This window comes from Apis laboriosa, unplaced genomic scaffold (genome assembly GCF_014066325.1).
Source record: "Apis laboriosa isolate Shangri-la unplaced genomic scaffold, ASM1406632v1 scaffold68_cov148, whole genome shotgun sequence".
Lineage (NCBI taxonomy): Eukaryota > Metazoa > Arthropoda > Insecta > Hymenoptera > Apidae > Apis > Apis laboriosa.
This window is the reverse complement of record NW_025224135.1, coordinates 263363-281867: the sequence shown is the minus strand read 5'-3', so window position 1 is coordinate 281867 and position 18505 is coordinate 263363. Positions and strand designations below refer to the sequence as shown.

Genomic DNA, 18505 nt, shown 5'->3' with positions numbered 1-18505 from the left:
CGGGGGAACGACCGATACCACCCGATAATACAGCGAGCAGTCGATAACTCGCTTACGGTTTCACGCTCTCTGTCTCTGTCTCTCTCTCTCTCTCTCTCTCTCCTTTCCTTCCGTCCGATTCCTAGCTAGCGCGGATCAAAGAGAACATAGTCCTTTCCTTTCCTTTATTCAACCTGTTACACGTTTAAACAATACGATCCAACTGTTAAAAGGGGAAGAGGAAGAAGTGAAAGAAGCGAAAGAAGCGAAAGAAGAAGAAAAAAAGATCAATGGGACGAACGAAGCAACGTATAAATGTAAGTAAACGTAGCGAGGAGGAAGAAAAGAAATTTATACAGACATTTTCGAAATTTGCCTGAAAAATCGTGAATCCTCCTCGATTCATCCTTGCTCGACGCTGGCGCGAGTTCCGTCGAGTTGACGCAGGAGACAAGTATTCGCGCAGCTTCTTCGAACTTTCATCCAACCTGACATCCTCCCGTGCCTTCCAGCATTTTTAAAACCGATACCGCAACTGCACTGTACTTCGGAACAGTCAGAGGCGTCGCTCTGGATCTGACACCCGTCTACGTTCCACTCGTTCAAACCCAAACTGCTCTCTGTCTGAAGCGTTTAAAACTGTAGAGTATAAGACAAGGAAGGAACGGTTATAATAATATACACACACTTATCGGTATACACGTACGTTCGTAAACATGAACGTACGAGACCTAGGACGAGTGTCTCTTTTTCGAAGGATATAAAAACTTGAAATCCTATCTCTCCGATCTCTCGAGAGAGAAGTGGGGGAGAAAGTACTACTTACTTGGTAAGATTCCTCCGACTCGTATGCACCGATAGTATCGAATTCCTCGTTTCTCACGGAAGATTGGGAATCGGCGTAGCGCGGGCTAGCGATCGATCGTTCGACGATCGGCAATTCCTCGTCGCTTACTCGTTTCTTGATACGCGTCAATATCCAGTCGCGATCGTTCGAGCTGGTCAATTTTTCCAATTGGAAAATAATACATCTCTCGTTCCTTCTGTTCAAGAGTTTCCTATACCTCCACGCGAAATTCGTTAAAAGTAGTTTCTGCAAATTTATCAACTTTTTCCTCATCCTTTCGATCTCGATCCGCAACCTTTGCACGGTGCATTCGTACTTTTTCACCATGTCGTTCCGATGTTTCTTCAACGAGATCATCTCCCGTTCGTTTTCCCGCAGCTGCAATTTTATCGTGCAGAGCTCGTCACACACCTCGTTGCTCTCACCCTCCCCGCGATACGTCTTCTTCGCCCGCGTGAAATCCCGTAAAATCGGATAACTCGTTCGGGGATCGAGAACGTTATCCGCTAACGTCTCCTCCAAGTTTTTCCTCGTCTCCTCGAAATAGGTCAACCTCTCCCTCACGCGGCGGACGTTCTCGCACGATCGGCCGATTTCCTCCCCCAAACTTTTCACCTTCTCGTCGTTCTCGTCGTTCACCACCGCCACACCGTCCATCTCCATCTTGAGAGAGATCAGCTCGTCGTCCCTGCTTCGAATTTCCGTCGACAACCACTTCAATTTCGTCTCGAGAATCGACTGCGTCTCCAATTGTTGCTGCAACTGGGCGCGATAATTGTTCCTCTCCTCTTTACACTTTTCCAAAACGATTTCGAACTCGTCGATCCTCTCGCGCAATTGTTGCAACCTGAGCAGATCGTGGCGCGCCCCCTCCCTCGAATTCCCCTCCCCCCCCATATCTTTCTCCAAGATCTCGTCGATCTCGGCCGCGTGTTCCGCTTTCTGCCTTCTTGAGAAATATTTCACCGTCCTCTCGTGAACCAGATGGAGCACGGCCAATTGATTCTCCAGATAGGCGCACTTCTTCAAACAATTCTCCAACTTGTTCAAACTGTGATTATCGTCCTCCTCCTTGACCAACAGCTCCTCGGTCAGCTCGTTGATCCGCTCGTTGTATCTCCTCGAGTCTATCTCGACCATCCTCGTCAGTTTCTCGTTCTCCTCTTCCAACTCGGCCATTTTCGCCTCGCACGACAACAATTTGTTCTTGCACTCCGACACCTCCGATTTATTCACATCAGCGATCCGTTTCAACGTGTCTATCACCGATCTCATGTCGTTCACGCGATGCGACAATTCCTTCCCGTACGATATTCCTCGTACGATCTCCTCCTCCTCCTCCTCCTCTTCGTTCTCGTCCTCGTCCTCGTCCTCGTCCTCGTCCTCTTCCTCTTCCTCTTCCTCTTCCTCTTCCTCGTCCTCGTCCTCGTCCTCGTCGACGTCGTAGTTCTCCTCCTCCTTGACGTAACGTTCCAACTCGACGCCTCCTCCTCCTCCTCCTTCGCGATTCGACGCCGCGTTTTTCGAGCGTTTCCCTTCGCGGTGGCCGTTGGGGGCAGTTTGGGGGAAGAGGGGGTCGGTCTGGGTGGAGTTTTCCCTCGCCCTTTCGACGAGGATAGAATTATCGTGGCCACCGGTCGATCTACGACTCGTGCAATCGATCCCGGAATCCTCCTTTATACCGCTGTCGCTCGATCTGAACGTGTGGCGATCCGACACATCCGACTCCATAGCGTTCAACGACACCCTCTTTTTATCGTAATCGTAATCGTCGTACGAGCAACGATCCGCTTTTCCGCCCGCTTCTCGGCACGCGGCTAGCTCCGCGTTGTTCTCGCTGTTGTTGTCGCTCGAGAACGGGTCATCGCTGTAAACATATTTCCGTGTCAGATCACGCCGCGGGGGTCCCCCTTTCTCGACAGATTTCAAACTAGTAACAACGTAACCGCTCTCACATTCCCGTATCTCGACCAATTCCTTCCTCAACAACTGCAACTGGAGTTGCAACTCGTTGGCGAGGTCCGTCTTCTCTTTCACCTCGTTCTCGAAATCTTTCGCCCTCGACAACACCTCTTGCAGCCTGCTCCTCGTCTCGCGCAACTCCTTCTCCGCGTCGATCGTCTTCGTCACCATCTTCACGTAATCCTCCGAGGCCCGGCTCAGGTTGTTCTCCAACGACTCGATGTCCTCCGTCTTCTCGTCCAGCATACGCTTCAACTCGTACACGAGGCAACCGATGTCGCCCTCTTCGTCACCAATCTTCGCGAACAACTCGGGGAAATGGGCGCGTATCAGGTCGTGGAAACCTTTCAACTTCTCCTTGGTCAACGCCAACTCGAAGCTGCACTTGTTCCTGCCCGTTACCAACAACTCGTTCTCCCTTCTCAGATCGCGCACCATCCCCCTCAGAACGACCACCTTCGACGTGATCATAGCGTTCTCCGTCTCCAGATCCTCGCATATCCTCCGCATACCCCTGTCTTCCTCCCCCTCCTCCCTCTTTCGTTTCTTGCTCCCGCCGCTCTCCTCCCCCCCCCCCTCGTCGCCTGCCCGTCCGCGGCGCATCAAACTGTCGATCCGCTCCTTGTAGAACGACTCCACCTGGCTCACCGACCAATTCAACAGATCCCTCCCCTCGTCCTCGACGTCCTGCACGCGCTTCCTCCAACACGACTCCAAACGCTCGATCGCGACCGAGTAACGATCCACCAATTCCTGCCTTATCTCGTACTCCCGATTCAAATTCCCTTCCTCCAACGCGTGCACCCGCTCCGCCAACACCCTGTTCCTCTCCCCCAACCGGTCGTAATCGAGGCAAGAGACGTCCGATTGCGTGTGCCTCGAGACCCCTTCCTCCCTGCCGCGCCTCCACAGCTCCGCCTCCTCCCTCAACCTCTCGTTCTCCCTCCTCAGCCGCTCGTACACCTCCGAGTCGATCGCGATCGTCCTCTTGGTGGCCTGTTGGTGGTGGCCGAGAGCGGGCAACGGCAGAGGGGACGATTTTCGGGGGGTGGTTACCGAGAACGCTGTCCTCCTCAACAACCTCGACTCGCCCAGCCTCTTGGCCATCGCCGAGAAATTGAGAACGCTCGACGTTTCGGCGAACGCGTCCATCCCGATGTCTACGGTCACCACGAAGCTCGACTTCTCCCTACCCGTCAACACCTTCTGAAGTATCCTGGTCAGCTTGGACTCGCGGAACGGGCCCGCCACGTGGTCGCCGGACGAGTAACTGTCCCGCAACGTCTTCAAACACCTTCCAAGCACCAGCAAGCTGTTGTTTATGTTGCGGGACTCGGCAGCCGAGCGGCAGCCACCCGCCTCGTCCCTGCTCTTCACGCGCCTCGACCCGGCCACGTCGCAGAACGTCAGCGTGCTAACCCGCACCGTGTCCGGCCTGTTCTCCTTCTCGTACTTGAGCAACTTGAGGGTGAAGAAGGTGTGGGATTGGGACGGGTTGGACGACTCGGCGGTAGGGGCGGCGACCGTCATCCTCGACTGGACGAGGATGAGTAATTGGCATGCCTCGAGGGCGGTCGCCACGTGGACGAATTTCAAGCCGTTGGGGAACGTCGACCCGTCCCTTCGCGTCGTCACCTTGAGCGGCCTTCTCTCCTGCTCGTGGCCGATCAGAAGATCGTACACGTTGTCGTTGTAGATCTCGGCGACCGAGATCCACACGGAGGAGATGCACCCGTCGCTCCACAGATCCCTCTCCTCGGTCTCGGCGAGGCGGGGGTTCGAGTTGTCGAGGGACAACCGGGCCTGCGTGTACTCCTCCTTGGCCATCACGTTCCGATTTATCAGGCTGGTTCTGTTCGATATCTCGAGGGCGCGCTCTGGCTCGTCCAACGCTACCACCGTGTTGTCGTCCGCGATCTTGTACCACGGGGCGAGGGTGCAGTCGACGGCCGAGAACAACAGCTCGATCGAGCGGGGTATGGCGCCAGGCTCCTCCGGGGTCCCGTACAGAGTGTACGTCTTGCCGGTGTTTGACGCCCCGTAAGCGATCACCGTCGAACTCTCGCCCAGAAGCAGGTGGATCACCTGCCTACGCACGCTCTCGTAAAAGAAATCGGCCTGCTTCGTCTCCCCGTCGAATATCCTCGTGAACGAGTACCTCTTCTCCGCGTTCTCCCCCCTCCTTACGTGGAGAGTGGTCGAGTCGGGCAACGCGTACGTCTCCTCGGCAGGGTCGGCGGCTACCCTCGGCGGGTCGAGGGTAGGTTTTATCCTTAGGTACACGTTGCTGGCCGGGTGGTGGGGGCAAACGGACGGCAACGCGCGGCAACGCGCCGTCACCGAGCTCTCATCGTTCGCCCTCGGCCTCGAGGAAGGCATGCTCCAACTGGTATCGGACGATCACGAGATTGATTCGGAGGAAAGGTAGGGGGAAGCGAGGAATTTCTTACCGTGGAAGTTTTAAATCCCTCTCTCTCTCTCTCTCTCTCTCTCTCTCTCTCTCTCTCTCTCTCTCTCTCTTTGGCTCTCTCCCGATTTCTTTTTAATCAACGATCGCGAAACGCTCGAGGATCGTCGAGTTGGAAGGGTTCGTGCCTCGATCCATGTTATTAAAATTTTCCGCTTTCCGTTTGAGGTTACGCAACGAGTCCCTATTATCGAAATTATTACGTGTGAAGCTAACTGTGATAATTTAACTAACTGGCGAGAGTCATTTGTCCCTTGGCCGATATAAATTTTCCCCGCCGATTTTACTTTTACTCGTTTATTCATTTTCCGAAAAATCGATAATTATTACAACCGTTCCGTTCCATTCATTCGCCAGGGAGGGAGGGAGGTCTCGAAATATCTTGAAAGCGGGCCGCGAAAGTCGTTCGCCTCGTTAAACGCAGCCGATCGAGAAAGGGAGCTGCTAATAGTCCACGAAATCTCGGCATCGCGCGTCGCGGCCACAAGTCGGCCCACTGTCCGCCAGGAGACGTCTCGAACAGGCCTTGTTATTATTATTATTATTATTATACGCAGTGTCTTTCACAATCGACCCCTTGTCCTTTTCGCTCTCTCTCTCTCTCTCTCTCTCGTTTGCGCCGCCATTGGTGGTCTTTCTTCTCCAACTTTGAATGCGGCCGTCGAGCTTCCATGCGCGAATCTGTTCGAGTTTCTCGAAAATCGAGCAACAAGAATTCCAAGATATGGAATTCCAAGATATGGAATTCCAAGATATGGAATTCCAAGATGGAGGATAGGAAAGGGTAGGCGTGATCGAGAAATTTTTTACCACCGTTTTCTATAATATTATAGTCGGTTGATAATCTTTTCGTTGCGAAGACAAGAAAGACAAGAAACTCTATCGATATAGAGTTAAGAGGGATATAAGTGCGTGGAAAATAACAGCGTTTCCACCCACTTTTATGGGTTATTCATTTAATACCGACAAATTTCGCCTGCCATCGAGATTCGTTCTTTTATAGCGTCTTTAATGGCGGCACGAAACGGCACCCTCCCTTCCCACTATATATGCTCTTTTTTTCAGCAGCCCCCTTGACCGTGAAAACGAACGAGCTGGAATAGTCGAGATGAAATACGATTGTATTCCAACAAGTGAAATTGTTCAATTTCGGACCGAATGATCAACTAAGGAAATAAGAAGAGGCTGAAATCCAACGTAACGCAAGAACAGTCTCATCATTTGTTTCCATAGCTGAACTGTAATACGAACAATTCGAATGTTTAAACTCGAGTAAGAAGTTTCGTTAAAATTTCGAAAAAAGAAAAGTGGAGGAGTTTTCCAAGTAATTCTAAGTAATCTTTTTAATAAAATTAAAGTTTTTATATCACTTTTGTAACATTCCTGTGGAACATCTTTCCAAATATTTACAAAGATCCTTCGTCGAACGGGTGACGTGGCAATCAACGCGTTAAACGAAGACAAATCGGAAGCCAAATTGGAGCTGGGCGTATCTCCAATCACGTATATTTGGGTGCTCGGGGAAAAACGGCAGCATTCCTCTGCCAACAAATATCGAGAAACATTGCTATAGAGAAACAAAAATTAAAATTAATCGAAATTAATTGAATTATCGATTCACTTTTGTTTACGTTTTAAGTAATTGGAAGAATTTCTTTACGATAAAAACTTGGAACGCGTGATTTGGAATCTCTGGTTGGGAAAAACAGCAGCATCCCACTGCCAAAGGATTAAGAAACATCGCTGTACAAAAATTAAAATTAATTGAAATTAATTGAAAGCCGACCATATCGATTCTCTTTTGTTACGTTTTTAAATATAAAATAAAATATTGGAAGAATTTCTTGACGATAAAAACTTGGAACGCGTGAATTGGAATCTCTGGAAAAGAGAATTGTTATCCGATCTCAAACTTAATCCTTAAATATTTGGGTGCTTGGAGAAAAAAACAGCAGTATCCCTCTGCCAAGAAATATCGAGAAACATTGCTGTACAAAAATTAAAATTAATCGAAATTAATTGAAAGCCGTCCACCATATCGATTCATTTTTATTTACATTTTTATTTCATTTTTAAAGTATTGGAAGAATTTCTTTACGATAAAAACTTGGAACGCGTGAATTGGAATCTCTGGTTGGGAAAAACAAAAATATTCCATTAAAAAACATTGCCGCACAAAAATTAAAATTAATCGAAATATCGAAAACCGTCCATCATATCGATTCATTTTTATTTATGTTTTCAAAGTATTGGAAGAATTTCTCGACGACGAAAACTTGGAACGCGCGAATCTCTGGTTGGGAAAAACAAAAATATTCCATTGTCAAGAAATCGATTAAAAAACATTGCTGCACAAAAATTAAAATTAATCGAAATATCGAAAACCGTCCATCATATCGATTCATTTTTATTTATGTTTTCAAAGTATTGGAAGAATTTCTCGACGACCAAAACTTGGAAATCTCTGGTTGGGAAAAACAAAAATATTCCATTAAAAAACATTGCTGCACAAAAATTAAAATTAATCGAAATTAATTGAAAGCCGTCTACCATATCGATTCATTTATGTTTTTAAAGTATTGGAAGAATTTCTCGACGACCAAAACTTGGAAATCTCTGGTTAAGGTTATCCGACCTCAAACTCGATCCAACTACGGATAAAAGAATCGACTTACCTCGATATAATCCCCGTTGGGAAAATTATAATCGATATCTTATCCATTGACGCGAAACTCGTTAATCCGAAAGTTTGCCGTTGTCAAGCCGGCGTTAGAAAGCGGAGAATCCGCGGCGGAAGACGGTGGGACGTTCTCAAGGAGCTTGCTCGTTCCGCTTCCGTGATATTAGATTTATCCATTTGTTTGCCGAAAGTCTCATAAATATAAGCTCCCTTTGACAGCGTCCCACGGGTCTTATCCGGCGCCATGATCTTGCGTGGGTGGCCGAGAGAAGATGAAACCGAGGCACCACCACCACCACCACCGCCGCCGCCGCCGTCGTCGAGGATAGACGAAAAGAGGGAAGGAGGGTTGAAAGACATCGGGGCGGCATCGATCCGACGACGACGATGCTCTCCCGCGTTCGCCGTTGCTGCCATCAGTATTCCCAATTAACAGGGCTCCTTTCATCGGGGTCGAGGCAGGGGCTTCCACATCCGGCCTCTCATTTATAAATATGATGATCGTAAAAGCGAGGCATTACCATTTCCACGGAAGGCGGAGAGAAGTCTTTTGGATCCTCCGCCAAGCAGGAGGGGAAGCGGGAGGACACCTTGTTGCCGGGCGAAAGTGGCGAAATTGATGGCGACGCTGGGGTGGTGCGCGATCCAAAGGAGGGAATAATTAACGCGCGAGCCGAGCTTATCGATAATATTCCCTTTTTATCGTATATAAATCGCGTGTAAGCAAACAATTGGGACGAAATATTTGCTCCAGAAGGAAGGAAAGAAAGGAGGAATGTTGTCGCGAGGAGAGATAAATGGCGAAGGGAAGCGTAATCGGTGTTCATTAGCCGTAGGAAAGCGCGATTTCCAGCAAGGTCTCTCCTGTGGGAAGATCTTTTCAATAACTCTCGGCTCGGGCTTGGTAATTGGTGATATCTCTCTCTCTCTCCCTCCCTCCCTCCCTCCCTCGCAATGTCGTATATAACAATATACCAGATTGTCTCGCCCTGACCACTACAGATAGAGAAACATTAAGTGTCCCGGGCGGTGGCGCGCCCTTACACACGGCGACCGCGAAAGGGCAACGGGGACAGAGGAGAGGCTACGTAGTCGTGGTCGACAAGGGGGAGGGGGATGTCGAGGAACGGGTCAGAGAGACGGTATTCGTATCGCAGCCACATTGGCTACCGATGCTCGCTCTCGTCTTTCCTTCTTGACCAGTAGCTCTCATTCTATATATATATTATATAGGGTGTACAGGGAAACGTTTCAGACGTGGCAAACGCGCGCGTTCAAAGAAAGGTTTCGAACGACGATCGATGAAAATAGCGCGGCTATGAAGGCCGACTTGTAAATATATAAAAGAGTTATATATGTGTACATGTGTAAAAAGTTGAGAGCCACTGTTGGAAAAACAGTGGATCGAATGGACAGGGGTTCGGATGGGCGCGCATTGGGCCATAAACGTTTATATTGCGCTCAGTGCGCCAGTAATGCCGATATTGGCAAGTTATTGGCCCCTTCCACGTCCAATCCGCCCATGTAGATAGCGGCCGAAACGTATCTTCGGTAATCCGGAAAAATATCGTTCGGGCCCGGAGAACGGCGGAGGAAAGTTTAATTGGAAGCATTCGGGGAAGGCCGATAATGGGGATGGAAGGCGTCCGTTTCCGATCGAATACCGCGGAAAGGGAACGCGCGAAAAATTTATTCGTAAGTGGTTCGACTGTCTAACGAAATCGACCGATTTCTTTTTTTAAAAGAAAGATCTTTTTTTAAAAGAAAGATCTTTTTTTAAAAGAAAGATCTTTTTTTAAAAGAAAATCTCACGCTCTCTCTCTCTCCTGGATAGATGAAAGGACGGAGAGGGAATCGGTGAGCGAAACGAATCCTCTTTCCCGACGATACTTTCTAGACCCAATCAACTGATATCGCGAGCTTAAGCCCTCCAAGAGCCGCAACTCTTGATACGGAGGGTGGTGGTATGGGCGATGGCCTGATCACGAGTTAGTGGTTCGAGATGTGGCGAGGAAGGACCGTGCAAGTAGGAGAAGGCCAAGCCGACTTTATGTCGGGACGTAAGCCGGTTATAGGCGCTGCCGATGTTATTTGATGGCCAAATGCACTCCAACAGCGTGAAGCAACCCAAACTCCCCCCTCCCCCGACCTCTCTATTTTCCGACCTTCGCGTCGCGGCTCATCAACGCCAAGAAAAAGCAAGCAACGTGGTGTCGAAATTTTACACCAATTCTCAATCAATTCCTCTTTCTCGAGGATATCGATTCGAATATTTCTCTCACATTTTAACATTTAATGTTGTTGTCTCGCGTCTCGAGAAAGGGATCGGCGCGAAGCGGCAAACGAATGGAAATATCAAAGAGCCCATCGATAGACAATCGAGCAACAGCGGGACAAAGGAGAATGCGGCAGACAAAGGGGAGAGGAGGTGGTGAAAAGAGATCCACCTGCCTCTCCAGCAGCCAAGCCTCGTGCTCGGCCGAGCATAAAACGCGCCGCGCATTTTCCAACCCCCCGCGTATTAATACCTAACCGCGGCCGCAAAACTTAATGAATTCTTTAGCGAGATCAAAAAGAACTGCCGATACCAGCGGCAAGCGGCCTCTCCCTCTTCTTCTTTTTTTTCTTTCTTTCTTTTTTTTTTTTCTTTTTTTTTTTTGCGAAGCGCGAGGAGCGAAATTGAACGGCGATATTCCCGGTACGGTTTAACGACGACGAACACCCCCTGCCTCGGGCCACCCTTACACCCTGTGTCCTGTGTTTCCCTTAACGAGGCACGTTCCACCGAACCCCTCGGTCCCTCCGCCCCCCTCCTCGCCGCCTCGCCTCGTGGCCGTTCGTTCGCAGATACGAGGTGGCGGCGCATTATGCTCGGTTTCATCGCCACCGCCAACGTCTCACGCGTTAATGGATTCCTATAGCGGGCCCGCCCGTAATGAACACCCAGTCTACCGTGGCCTGTCTTTTCATCGGGATCCGTTGCGCGTTTGGCGACTTACGTTTCATTGCCGGTGATACGTCCCGATAATGAGGTCGATATCTCTCGCCCAGGCGCGTGGTTAAACGACTCGACGCCGCTCCGGGGAATTTCAGAGGTTTAGAGGCGGGACGATAGAAATGAAATATCGCGTTCCATCGTCGCTCTTGTTATTCCGTGTCTAGATTCGTCGATTCTCCCATTTCTATGCGATACTCGCGCACGGTGTATCCGTTTCGTTCAATTTTTCTACGTGTATATTTTTTCTTCGTGTTCCTCTTTACTTACTGCTTTTAAAGGGAAATAATCTTTTGGACGAAATCTCGTCCCATCGTAATTATCATACGTGCGATTTATACGTGCGTTTGATTTTGCAACGTATATTTTTCTTCGTCCTTTAAAATCTTATTGTTTTGCAAAAATAATCGTTTGGACGAAATCTCGTTTCTTGACGAATCGATCGATATTCCGTTTAAAGGATCGTAATTATCATGAGTGCGATTCTTGGTTTATGGCAATGTATATTTTTTCTTGTTTTTTTTTAAGATCTTACTGTTTTAAAAAAATAATGGTTTGGACGAAATCTCGTTTCTTGACGAATCGATCGATACTTCGTTTAAAGGATCGTAATTATTATTTCATATTTGATTCAATTTTGCAACGTATATTTTTTCTTCGTGTCTTTTTACTGTCTTATTGTTTTACAGAAATAATGGTTTGGACGAAATCTCTCGACGAATCGAATAGATCGATATTCCGTTTAGAAGAATCGTAATTATTATACGTGTGATTTACGTTTGATTTTGCAACGTATATTTTTCTTCGTCCTTTAAAATCTTATTGTTTTGTAAAAATAATGGTTTGGACGAAATCTCGTTTCTCGATAAATCGATCGATACTTCGTTTAAAGGATCGTAATTATTATTCTGCCACGTTTAATTCAATTTTGCGACGCGTATTTTTGATAATTGTTTGGACGAAATCTCGTTTCTCGAATCGATCGATATTTAAATCAGAAGAGGGATCGTAATTATTATTATGTGTGCGATTCTTGGTTTACGGCAACGTATATTTTTTCTTGGTTTTCTTTAAAATCTTATTGTTTTGCAAAAATAATGGTTTGGACGAAATCTCATCCCTCGATGAATCGATCGATATTCCGTTTAAAGGATCGTAATTATTATGTGTGCGATTCTTGGTTTATGGCAATGTATATTTTTTCTTGGTTTTCTTTAAGATTTTACTGTTTTGCAAAAATAATGATTTGGATGAAATCTCGTTTCTCAATAAATCGATACTCCGTTTAAAGGATCGTAATTATTCTGCCATGTTTGATTCAATTTTGCAACGTATATTTTTCTTCGTGTTCTTTAAGTTTCTTTTAGTTCTTTTAGTTTCTTACTGTTTTGCAGAAATAATCGTTTGAACGAAATCTCGTCTCTCGTCGAATCGAATCGATCGATATTCCGTTTAGAAGAATCGTAATTATTATACGTGCGATTTACGTTTGATTTTGCAACGTATATTTTTCTTCGTCCTTTAAAATCTTATTGTTTTGTAAAAATAATGGTTTGGACGAAATCTCGTTTCTCGATAAATCGATCGATATTCCGTTTAAAGGATCGTAATTATTATGTGTGCGATTCTTGATTTATGACAATGTATATTTTTTCTTGGTTTTTTTAAAGATCTTACTGTTTTGCAAAAATAATGGTTTGGACGAAATCTCGTTTCTTGACGAATCGATCGATACTTCGTTTAAAGGATCGTAATTATTATTCCATATTTGATTCAATTTTGCAACGTATATTTTTTCTTCGTGTCTTTTTACTGTCTTATTGTTTTACAGAAATAATGGTTTGGACGAAATCTCGTCGACGAATCGATCGATATTCCGTTTAAAAAGTCGTAATTATTGTGCATTCGATTTTATCATGTTTGATTCAATTTTGCAATGTATATTTTTTATAATCGTTTGAACAAAATTTCGCCTCTCGACGAATCGATCGATATTGTATTTAAACCGGAAGAGAGATCGTAATTATTATGCGTGCGATTCTGTCATATTTAATTCAATTTTTCTACATAGATTTTTTCTTGCTTTCCTTTAAGATCTTACTGTTTTATAGAAATAATCGTTTGGACGAAATCTCATCTCTCAACGAATCGAATCGATCTATACTCCGTTCAAACCGGAAGAGGGATTGTAATTACCACGCGTGCGATTCTGCCACATTTGATTCAATTTTGCAACGTATATTTTTTTCTTGCTCTTTAAGATCTTACTGTCTTGCAAAAATAATCGTTTGGCCGAAATCTCGTCTCTCGACGAATCGATCGATATTGTATTTAAACCGGAGGAATCGTAATTACCACACGTGCGATTTTGCTATTTCTGCGATATATCCTATACATTTGATTTGGTTCAATTTTGCAACATATTTTTGATAATCGTTTGGACGAAATCTCATTTTTCAACAAATCGATCGATACTTCGTTTAACGAATCGTAATTATCATGCGTTCGATTCTACCACGTTTGATTCAATTTTGCGCGTATTTTTGACAATCGTTTGGACGAAATCTCGTCCCTCGATAAATCGATCGATACTCCGTTAAAAGGATCGTTTAAAGGAAGAGGGATCGTAATTACCACGCGTGGATTTCTGCCACGTTGAATTCACGTTTTTGCGTATTTTTGATAATCGTTTGGACGAAATATCGTTTCTCGACGAATTCTCTATGAATCGATCGATATTGTATTACACGATATATACACGATATATACACGATATATACACGATATATCCTATACATTTGATTTGGTTCAATTTTGCAATGTATATTTTTGATAATCGTTTGGACGAAATCTCATTTTTCGACGAATCGATCGATACTCCGTTCAAATCGTAATTATCATGCGTTCGATTCTGCCACGTTTGATTCAATTTTAAAACATATATTTTTGATAATCGTTTGAAAGAAATCTCGTTTCTCGACGAATCGATCGATATTGTATTTAAACCGGAGGAATCGTAATTACCACACGTGCGATTCTGCTATTTCTGCGATATATGCACGATATATCCTATACATTTGATTTGGTTCAATTTTAAAACATATACTTTTGATAATCGTTTGAAAGAAATCTCGTTTCTCGACGAATCGATCGATATTGTATTTAAACCGGAGGAATTATTAAGTTACTTATGTCGTAATTATTATATATGGCGATATATGCTGCCATGTTGCGACGTATTTTTGGTAATCGTTTCTCGATCGATACTGTTTAAGCAAGTAAGGAAGGGAGGGAGGGGTCGTCGTAAGTTGGCCAATGTTGAGGGAAGAGCGGAGGCTGGCGCGTGAATTGGCCGCGACTGCATGTCTTAAGGTGATTGGAAGTTATGACTCCTAAACCGTGCTTCTGGCCGTCGGAGAGAGAGACTTCACACGGGTCAGATACCGCCTCGTAAAATGTTATGAGAATTAATGTCACCCTCCCCTCCTGTCGACGCGGTGCTGTCCACCCTCCACCGTAGGAGCAAACGTCCTCCTCCGCGTCACCACCGCGTCACCTTGGCGCAAACGTCCCTTTCGCTATAGCCAATTTCGCCGTTCCGGTGACCACAACTTTTCTGCCTAATGGAAAAGTCGATACCCGATTGCTCGACACCGTGGCATTAAGCCATCTCCGCCGCCCCTTCCCGTCCTTTTAGGCGCCCCTCGCCTCCTTCGCTCCTCCACGATTTTACGATTCCTCGTCTTACGTTGCGAACAGGCCTCTTCCTTTCCTCTCCTTATCCCCTGAAAATATATATCCAACCTTTCGACGTGCTTCTTATTATTAAAACCCTTTCACTGGAACATACAAATATATATGTATATGTATGGAATGATAGGTTATCCTTTTGAAGGCTTCCTTTGTGTCCTCTACTGTTTCGTAGAAATAATATTTTGGACGAAATCTCGTCCCTCCACGAATCGATCGATATTGTACTTAAACCGGAAGAGGGATCGTAATTATTATGTATACGATGATTCAATCCATTTATTCAATTTTGCAACTGTATATTTTTCCTTCGTGTCTTCTGTCTTATTGTTTTACAGAAATAATGGTTTGGACGAAATCTCGTCTCTCAACGATATTATATTTATCGATATGAATCGATCGATATTTAAACCGGAAGAGGGATTGTAATTATTATGCATACGATGATTCAATCCATGTTTGATTCAATTTTGTATATCCATGTTTGATTCAACTGTATATTTTTTCTTCATGTCTTCTTACTGTCTTATTGTTTTACAGAAATAATGGTTTGGACGAAATTTCGTCTCTCGACGATATTATATTTATCGATATGAATCGATCGATATTTAAACCGGAAGAGGGATCGTAATTATTATGCATACAATGATTCAATTCATGTTTGATTCAATTTTGCAACTGTGTATTTTTCCTTCGTGTCTTCTTACTGTCTTATTGTTTTACAGAAATAACGGTTTGGACGAAATCTCGTCCCTCCACGAATCGATCGATTTTGTTTAAAGGATCGTAATTATTATGCATTATGCCACGTTCGATTCAATTTTGCCACGCGTATTTTTGATTATAACTCGAAATCTGGTCTCTCGACGATATTATATTTATCGATATTGTATTTAAACCAGAAGAGGGATCGTAATTATTATGTGTGTGATTCTGTTTGATTCAATTTTGCCACGCGTATTTTTGATAATCTCGTCTTTCGACGATATTATATTTATCGATATGAATCGATCGATATTGTATTTAAACCAGAAGAGGGATCGTAATTATTATGTGATTCTGTTTGATTTAATTTTGCCACGCGTATTTTTGATAATCGGACGAAATCTCATTTCTTGACGAATTGATCGAGGACACAAAGATCCTTTGAAAGACTATGATTTTTTATTTTCGTCCTATGAATATTCGAAATCATTGCATATTAAATACAATTTCGATAATGATAAATCGATGGCAAGTATTTTAAGAGAAAAAAGACGAGGCGAAGGAGAGATGCTTTCTTCTTTTTTTTGTACGAAAATTGTATAAATATTCGAAATCGTTGCATATTAAATACAATTTCGATAATGATAAATCGATGGCAAGTATTTTGAGAGAAAAACGACGAGGCGAGGAGACGCTTTCTTCTTCTTTTGTACGAAAATCGTACAAATATTCGAAATCGTTGCATATAACTAAATACAATTTCGATAATGATAAATCGATGGCAAGTATTATTGTGAGAGAAAAACGACAAAAGCGAAGGGGAGACGCTTTCTTCTTTTCCTTTCTTCTTCAATACAGCGAATCTGGATGATACGCGGAAACGAGAAGCTGTTTGTACGTGACAATTCGTGATCCTATAAAGATGCCACGCATCGACAATCGTTGGATGAGTGGCCCCTTCCGGTCGCCCACCACCAGTATACATTAACTAGCTGTGTCGCAGCCGTCAGTTTAGACGATGATTTAGTGGATGCATTGATTGGGTCGATCACAGGCCATATCATCTCGTTTAAAGCCTTTCATCATCGGTCCCACTATTTATAGACCATACACGATCGTCGTGATCGAATCAATTTTCGTCTCTCTCTCTCTCTCTCTCTCTCTCCTCTCCTCTCCTCTCCTCTCCTCTCTTCGTCACCGTACGCGCGTGTGTCACCGTCTAAACAATATCGGGCCGATTGTCGGATTACACGAAGGCCGTAACAGTTTATACCTCGTTCCTTCGATTCTATTCATAGCAGCCACAGTTCTATTTTCCGTAGCAATTTTTTTACGCCTCCTCCATTTTACTTAAATTCATTTTCTCCGTGTTACAATTGGCAATTCTTCCTTCTTCGATTTAGATCCGAAGAGTTGTAAAAATTCTTACATATTTTAAACATTTGTTCTTATGTAAATATCGTATTATTCGAATATCCTGATATAACGGATACACACATTTTACTAACTGCGTTCAGTTTTTACTAATCGTAATGGATTTTAATCGTAATTGATTGTGAAGCGTAGTTTTAACGTAGTTGAAGGAAATAATTGACTCTTGGATCGACTCGAACGGCGACGATGTACGTATAATCTCGTAAAACGTGAAATGATTTACCATTTTTTTTTTTTATCTCAAATTAGCGATTGAACTACATTTTCGTATCGACAATGGTGGAAATAGAAATATTATTTCCAAAGTTTTCCAAGAGTTTTGTAAGCATGGAATGAAATTAGTTGGAAGATGAGTTTGAATTATTTCTATTAAGAAATGACGATGGAGATGGAGATGTAGTAAGAGAAGAAATGAAAAATAAGAATAATAACACAGAATGAATATACGAGAGTATATTATTGGTTATTAAAATATCGCACGAATCCGACAAATTTTCTTTCCTCACGCGTAAAGATGTGGAGTCGAGTGCAAAGACGTTGAAAGTGGAACGAGATCGGCAACAATGGACACCGGATCGAGTAAACAAAGTTGAAGAAAGTAATCGAAAGATATCTCGAAAAATATATCACGTTGTCCTCTCGGCCGAGTCGAATTCTTTCTTTGATTTCGACGCGGAGGAGGGGAGCGGAGTATCGCGCGCGAGTAATAAGAAGAAATCTTCTCGAGGGGGGTTGGATGGTTGGCAGGATCAACGGGCCACTTGCACGGTAATTAATTAGTCCATCTCGCGGAACCGATGGCGAACCGAGACCCTTCGACGAATCGTCGTCGGCGAGGAGGAAAAGTTCAAACGATGGTCGCTGCGGCGGCGAGGGGTTAAGGGATGGAGGGGGTGAAAGGGTCGCGGGCCAATTTAATTAGTATAAAAACAAAGGAAGCCTATCGGTATCGGCGTAGACGCGACGTTTCCCATCGAACACCACTCGTACGCGCAACGATACACAGTACAATATACGTATATACGTATGTACGTATATATGTGTGCGCGTATAAATCGACCAGCAGCCCGTGCCTTTTCAACCCGTTTCCTCCTCTCTCTCTCTCTTTATTACGCTTCACCGTCGCTTCAATATTTTCAAATTAGCGCTGCGATGATTTTTCCCCCCCTCCCCCCCCCCCTCCCCCGACGAAACAAAGCGTTCTTCGCTCTCGGTACACACATTTTAATCAATACACACGCCGTGTCGTAGTGCGTACGTCCCCGCCTTTCATCAGCTTTTTTCTCATCTTCTCGATCGAAAATCGAATATCGGGATATTCGAGAACGAGAGAGAGAGAGAGAGAGAGAGAGAGAGAAATTGCTCGAAAGAGTATGACAGCGCCGAATACGTGTATATCGTTTATAATAAAACTTCGTCGAATCTTCGGAATAAAGGCGGGGAAATAAAGGAAGGGCGAAGGCGAATTTTTCGTCTCGTACGTTTCGATTACGTCACGGCTCCTCGTTTCTCGCAGCCTAGCCGAGGCTAAGCGGAGGGTTGGAGTTTTTTTTTCGCGGTGGCGGCAACCCAACAGACTGGAACATTCTTCTGGGGAGGGTTGGAAAGGAAAGATCGTTTTACACAGGACTCGATATTCCAAGCTCGTCGGAGCTGCCGCTTTCCAGGCGCGGAATTATCGGCGAG

At 44.8% G+C, this 18505-nt stretch overlaps 1 protein-coding gene across 1 annotated transcript; it reads right to left on the bottom strand.

Annotated features, from left to right (window-relative positions):
- Nucleotides 1-381: 381 nt before the first annotated feature.
- On the bottom strand, nt 382-5167 carry LOC122718863 (kinesin-like protein KIF20B). Its single transcript, XM_043944237.1, has 3 exons — nt 2473-5167; nt 806-2085; nt 382-603 (listed from the first exon to the last, which is right to left on the bottom strand). The coding sequence occupies exons 1-3, from the start codon at nt 5165-5167 to the stop codon at nt 382-384; spliced, it is 4197 nt and encodes a 1398-aa protein (XP_043800172.1).
- Nucleotides 5168-18505: the final 13338 nt, after the last annotated feature.

What these genes read in the sequence shown, in the direction of transcription:
- LOC122718863 (XM_043944237.1), bottom strand. Translation starts at nt 5,167, where the DNA reads ATGCCTTCCTCGAGGCCGAGGGCGAACGATGAGAGCTCGGTGACGGCG. An exon ending in CGGGATCGATTGCACGAGTC is followed by an intron (nt 2,086 to 2,472) that starts GTAGATCGACCG and finishes GATCGGTGATAG; the next exon opens with ACACGTTGAAACGGATCGCT. An exon ending in AGTCGGAGGAATCTTACCAA is followed by an intron (nt 604 to 805) that starts GTAAGTAGTACT and finishes TAAACGCTTCAG; the next exon opens with ACAGAGAGCAGTTTGGGTTT.